The sequence below is a fragment of the Sminthopsis crassicaudata genome, chromosome 3 (assembly GCF_048593235.1).
Source record: "Sminthopsis crassicaudata isolate SCR6 chromosome 3, ASM4859323v1, whole genome shotgun sequence".
NCBI lineage: Eukaryota > Metazoa > Chordata > Mammalia > Dasyuromorphia > Dasyuridae > Sminthopsis > Sminthopsis crassicaudata.
In genome coordinates, this window is record NC_133619.1 from 66259692 (window position 1) to 66266908 (window position 7217).

The 7217-nt window shown below is 35.5% G+C and overlaps 1 protein-coding gene across 1 annotated transcript in view; it reads right to left on the reverse strand.

Moving 5' to 3' along the window:
- XRCC5 (X-ray repair cross complementing 5) overlaps positions 1 to 7217 on the reverse strand; it is a 107862-nt gene that overhangs the window by 78712 nt on the left and 21933 nt on the right. The window contains exons 8-9 of the mRNA XM_074298741.1: positions 4798 to 4936; positions 2662 to 2774 (exon numbers count right to left, since the gene is read on the reverse strand). Coding sequence (XP_074154842.1) covers positions 2662 to 2774; positions 4798 to 4936 — 252 coding nt within the window. The remainder of the gene's footprint in view (positions 1 to 2661; positions 2775 to 4797; positions 4937 to 7217) is intronic.

Here is a 7217-nt window from a genome sequence, read left to right on the forward strand (position 1 = left end):
GGCCCCAGCTTTGGGGATAAGAATTCACTATTTGACAAAAACTGCTGGGAAAACTGGAAATTAATATGGCAGAAAGCAGGCATAGACCCATACCTAACACCATGTACCAAGATAAAGTGGAAATGGGTTCATGATCTAGACATAAAGAATGATATTATACACAAATTAGAAGAACATAGGATCATTTACTTCTCAGATTTGAGGAGGAGGAAGGAATTTGTGACTGAAGAACTAGAGATCATTATTGATCATAAAATAGATAATTTTGATTATATTAAGTTAAAAAGTTTTTGTACAAACAAAACTAATGCAGACAAGATTAGAAGGGAAGCAATAAACTGGGAAAACATTTTTACATCCAAAGGTTCTGATAAAGGCCTCATTTCTAAAATATATAGAGAAGTGACTCAAATTTCTGATACTTCAAGCCATTCTCCAATTGATAAATGGTCAAAGGATATGAATAGACAATTTTCAGATGAAGAAATTGAAACAATTTGTAGCCAAGTGAAAAGGTATTCCAAATCATTGATCAGAGAAATGCAAGTTAAGACAACTCTGAGATACCACTACACACTTGTGAGATTGGCTTAAAATGACAGGAAAAGATAATAATGAATGTTGGAGGTGATGTGGGAAAACTGGGACACTGATACATTGTTGATGGAATTGTGAACGGATCCAACCATTCTGAAGAGCAATTTGGAACTATGCTAAAAAAGTTATCAAACTGTGTATACCCTTTGATCTAGCACTGTTTCTACTATTATATCCCAAAGAGATCTTAAAGGAGGAAAAGGACACATGTGTAAAATTATTTGTGGCAGCCCTTTTTGTAGTGGCAAGAAACTGGAAACTGAGTGAATGCCCATCAGTTGGAGAATGGCTGAATAAATTGTGGTATATGAATGTTATGGAATATTATTGTTCTGTAAGACACAAGCAGCAGGATGATTTCAGAGAAGTTTGGAGAGACCTACATGAACTGATGCTGAGTGAAATGAGCAAGACCAGGAGATCATTATACATGGCAACAAGACTATATGAGGATCAATTCTGATGGACATGGCTCTCTTCAACACTGAGATGATTCAAACCAGTTCCACTTATGCAGTGAGGAAGAGAACCATCTACACCCAGAGAGAGAACCGTTCTCAGAGTGTGGAACACAACACAGCATTCTTACTCTCTATTATTTGCTTGCATTATGTTTTCTTTCTCAATTTTTCTTTTTCTTCCTTCTTGATCTGATTTTTCTTGTACAAGATAACTGTACAAATATGTATGTGTGTATGTGTGTGTATATATGTGTGTGTGTGTGTGTGTGTGTGTGTGTGTGTGTGTGTGTGTGTGTGTGTATTGGATCTAACATGTCTTTCAACATATTTAACATGTATTGGACTACCTGCCAGCTAGGAGTGGGGATAGGGGGAAAGAGGGGAAAATCTGGAACAAAAGGTTTTGCAAGGGTCAATGTTGGAAAAATTACCTATGCATATGCTTTGTAAATAAAGCTTTAATTAAAAAAAAAAAAAAAGGAAACATACCTACAATGATGTATCTGATGGCTACTTGCCTAAGTAAACCAAAGGTAGACAATACTAAGGCCATCAAGGGGGATGTAATGTCCCAGCTAGCTTTCTAGTCTGAGATAGAGCTCAAGGCACACACTCACTCGAGTCAGCTTATTTCAAGTCCTCTCAGCCCTCAGCCCTTGCATACCTTAGTACAATTACATCACTACAGCATACGGAACATGTGCCAACTGTAGAACTATTACATCACCATACTAAATACTAAATATATGTGAATTAGAGAACCATCATCTCATCAATCACACTGTGCTAACACCTTGCTGTAAGTATCTTGGTTTCAAGTATAAATTTCTCAGAGTCTCCCAACATCTGCGGTCTTCTATAAGGGGATGTGCAGAACTTCCAAGTTTTTCTAAAATGCTTACTTAACTAACTTTTGGATATTTTTATAGTAAATTAAGTTTTTTCATGTCCAGAAATTATAGGCATATACAAAAAAGGGATACTTACATCTATAAACAAATTTGTTAATCATGTATCTCTTTGGTGCCAGACTTTTAATTCTACAGGTAAATCTGCCAGGTCCCTCTGAGGGTAGCAGGAGACCTCCTACAGAAGCATAATTCCATGTCTTCCCATAAGTTCACCATATAGGGACCCACCAAATATATGAGGGGCCTTCCTCATATCTCAACAATACCAATCTCTGTACCAACACAAGTTGCTTAAAAACATATTACTTTTGGACCAATTTCACATCCTATTGATTCTATTAGAGGGGAAAGTGTGGCTGGTTTAATTCCACAATTCATGCCCCAGTCAGCTCTCCAGCCTTTGAATTGAGTATATGCGATCAGTAAAGGAGAAACTGGAGATTAGTGAGAGTGGGAATGGCAGAAGAGAAAATTTGCTGGAGAAAATCATTTGGGCATATAAAAGAGTTTGTACTATGATGCAGTCTGGCAGGACTAAAGAATCCAGCATCACTTCTATACCCCAAAGAGGCATTAGAGGAATACTGAAGTAGTGCCCATGTATCAATGATAGGTTAGTATGATTTCTCAATGAGTAGTTAGGAAAACAGCTTGTACTTGTTTTACACACAAATGTGGTAAAAATACTGCACCTGAGAAGATCTACAGAATCCCAAAACAGAGAAACATTTTCCTTCTGTTTTGTATTTCATTTGCTCCTCATCCACTTTAGAGAAAGGAACGATATCACTCCCATAGCGGAACCCTGGAGAACAAGAGAAGAGCATCTGGTAGGCATATGGGGCTACATTTTTTCACAAACCGAAATTAGCTTTACGCATACATTAACAAAGAATGCACACCCTGAAGCTAGCCTCTAAATTCTGCTTTCTGGAATTTTAATCAAATTACTTTCCCCTATGACCAAGAAAAAAAGAAAACATACACACCAAAAACAGCATACACATTTTGTAGATAGCTTAAAAAAAAAAAAAAAAAAGGCAAAGCAGCAAATACAGTATAGGAAGTTATATTTTAAAGACAACCCTTGGCTGATTACAGGACAAGCATGATTTGCAAATTTAATAACAGAAATACATTTTTATACAAACCAGAAAACACACATCACAGAAGACACTTGTGGAAAATTTATATGAAAGACTACCAGATACCTAAAAAAAAAAAGAAATCTAAAACCTTCATTCTTGAACATTTCAACTGGTAATTTATATCTCTCTTTCTGTCAGTCTGTCTCTCTTTCCTGGAGTAAGACTACTTTTTCCCCTTTTTACTTATGTGAGATTCATAAAAACAAACTCTTGGTTTCTTATTAAACATGCATCTCTATTCTCATAACCTCTCCTTCAGGGAAAGTTAATGCTCTTCTATCTATGACATTACTATTGGTAGAAAAGATCACACAGTCATCAGAATAAGAAGATTATGGCTTTGGATGCAGAAATGAAGAGCAGACATAGCTCAACTATAAGAAACAAAGATAAACAAAGCTCACTCTCTTGTTGCTGTCATAATTTTTTAATTAGAAAAGAAGCAAGTTCCTGGATCCAGGAAAAGTCTTTACTAACTTAAATTCAAAACTAAGGACTAAAATATAACATCCCATCTGCCCCCGAGCCTAGTTAGGAAATATAGCTCATGACATTAATGTCTAAGAAAAATATTTTTCCAATTTTTCCATGTGTCATCAGTAAATCTCTAATTTTAATAGGAACCCAAACATTCAAATTAAGATCTTACAATTTTTGGTTAATCTGCGTACAGATCAAATAAGAGCTCTGCAAATTTTGGGGGGGGGAGAGTGCAATATTCAACATGTTGAAGAGTATAGAACATCCTCAATTTATTTTCTACATGGACTTAACTATCCTTTCTATTTGAAATTAGGAGGCTTGGGGTATAAAGACAAGGATATGACAGTAGAGAACAATAAAAAGGTAAAAAAAAAAACTGCAATGGGACCCCACATCATGAAAAATTTGTCAGCAATGGACAGTTGCAGAATGGCAAAAAATGGAGTCTATGGCTAGGCAAGAGGAAGAAAAAAAAACCAAACAAACAATGCTACAGGTCCCCAGGAATGCAGATTAAGTATTTTTGTTTATATGAAATTTTGTACAATGTAAAGTGATAACTAATATACTTAAGAGTCACATCTCTACCTTAACATTTGTTTGGGATCTAGCCATTCTAGCCATATCATCTAAACTCTTAGTCACGGTTGCTCTCCATTCAGATAGATTATATAACATCAAATGGGGACTAATACACATGATTCTAAGGACCGTATCAAACATAAAACACTAAATCAAAGTAAATGATTTTCATTATCCTTCAAATTTATTTAGGAAACATTTCAACAGAAAGTGAAACCACAAGAAAAATTCATGTAAGCAGAAAGACTTAAGAATCCAAGCACTCCCTTGGCTAATAGGTCTCAAAATTGGAAAAAAAAACAACTAAAAAAACAATCAGGTATGAAATCTATTCCTTGAGTATGCTAAGTCAAGATGACAGAATATCAAAATATACTCCAAGCCATACAGTCCAAGACTCAAGAGAGGAGTTGAATGGCCTGCTAAGTTCTTATTTCAAATTTCTACCCGCTCATAACGCAGAAGAGCAGACTGCCCCAAACTCACTGAAGGATGCATTGTTACATTTCAAGTCATTCACTTCTTAAAATATAAATTCTAACCTGCCTCACCTATTGAATAAAACCTCCTTTAGGCAGATCCCTACTTGGCATGACTGGGGAAAAGCAGACATACCTTGGATAGTGTCTTCTTTCTGGACTTCAGTTTCATCATCGTCATTTAAGCAATAAACAGTTTCCTTTTGTAAATCTTCCTTCCTTAGAGTTCGAGCATCTACAACCGTCCAAGTTTTTTTCACTTTCTCCTGAGTAACCTTATTTCCAAAAGAAAAGTACAAATGAGGGAGGACTAGCAGTTTTGACCCTCATAAGAAGCATGTCTAGAGCCTTCTCTTTGATTCCCAAACACAATCAAGACAAACTACTTTAGTATCTATTATTTTTGTCTGTTTTCACTTTGTATTTTATCTTTTTAAGTGATGCATGCATTTTGCTTTCATTCCATGGTTCCAAATATAACCTACCCAAAGAGTTGTCCTTCATAACAAAGGATTAAAAAAAGTAGTTTAACAAATTCATGTAACAAATAACAAATACAAATAAGCATGTCTGATAGGATATAAAATGTTCTATACCCATAGGCTTCACCACCACTGATATGAAAAGAGGGAGGTACATTTTCTCAACTCTTTTTTGAGGTCGAGGCTAGTCTTACAGTTATACCATACTTAATTTCTGGGGTTTGTTGTGGCTGTATTCTTCCTCTCTACACTGCTGTAGTTACAGTGTATAATGGTTTCCTGATTGTACTCCCTTTCCTCTGCACCAGTTCATATAAATCTTCCTTTGTTTCTTTGAACTCATCCTGTTCCATTACACTCATGTACTACAATGTGTTTAGCTCCTCCCCCATCAAATGGGCATCTGCTTTGTTTCAGTTCTTTGCAATTACAAAATTGCTATAAATATTCTGTTGTATATATGGCAACTTTTCCCCTTTTATGCTTTTGGGATAGACATCTAGCACTGGAATTTAAGGAGCCAGAGATAATGGACTAAAATTTTAGCAGCTCTTCCAAAAACGGTCAGACCAAGTCTGCTATTTCACTTATTGACTCTTGAAAGAGAGCAAATGTCAGATGCAACTAAAATTCATTTTTATCAACAATTGACAGGTATTTATGAAGAATCTCTTTTGAGTCAAAGTCTCTGTAAGAACTAGGGATTATATAGTAAAAAAAAAAAAAAATCAAACAGTTCCTCTCTTTAAGGCACTTAAAGTCTATCAGGCAGACAACTTTTATATAAAAATAAAGCTATACAAAACATATATACGGTAACTTAACAAGAGGAAGGAGATCATCAGGAGTCCGGGCAAACAGTTAAGGTTTCAGGTAGAAGAATAATCACCTTGAGCAGAGTACTGCAGAAAATGAGTGATTTTAAAAGGTAGAGGAATGTGCAATTAAAGCAAGAGGGAAAGCCAGTGTAAAAGCCCTACAATTTCAATCTTATGTGGGTAGAGCAAACCTCTTCTGCCTTTTCAATGTTCTCTAAGGGTGCTGAAAGTATAATTATCATTAGATAAAGCTATACTCCCAGGTCTATGGTCCTAAGGAAAACAGCCACTTTCTAAATAACAAGGAAAACCTGGAACAGAAGTCTGTGTCACTGTTTCTCAGAAATACTCAATTCATCAAAAATAAACTGACATAAAAACTATTTCTAAAACTTACTTTGGAAATCACTCTTTGGATATTTAAAAAGCAAACAAAACAGTTTAAAGAAAAAAAGAATAGAAAGAGGAGGGCTTAGAACAAATACAAAAAACATTCTAAGTGTGTAAGGAAATTAATATGGATCAGACTTTGCCCCCAAACGGAAATTACTTCATTTATGGACCAAGTTGCAGCAAAAAAGACTTTATAAACTCAAGTATCATTTCTATAAGGACAGTACAGAATATAGAAAGACTAGGAGACTAGCCTGTGTTGAATCACTTATGTGAAAGGGGAGGAACAATTTAACCATCAAGACTGCAAATAAAGACATGTCAACCTAGATGATTGACTTGAGGCAACATTTTTCAACAAGGAGTATACAGAAAAACAAATTTCTTCCAATCAGAAAACACATTTTTTCCTTTCTTTTTTTTTTCCCCCTGAGGCTGGGGTTAAGTGACTTGCCCAGGGTCATACAGCTAGGAAGTGTTAAGTGTCTGAGACCAGATTTGAACTCAGGTCCTTCTGACTTCAAGGCTGGTGCTCTATTCACTGCGCCACTTAGCTGCCCCCAGAAAACACATTTAAATGTTATCACAGTTCTTTCAAAGAATCCAAATAATCGCAGACAGAAATTTACATTGACTATTATAGTTGAGATTTTCTTCTGAAAAGCAGGTGAATTCAGAAAGGCTATTTCACAGTATCAACAACTTGCTGTTTTTATGATGTGCCAGCACATTAATATCTCTTTTAAATGTGACTTATTTTCTTGCTTTCTCAAAATCTGAAATGACTAAACCTGATGAATCTAGAGTTACTATTCTTTTCCCCAAACTTGCTACTTCTTCTAACTTTATTTTTAAACACTAGT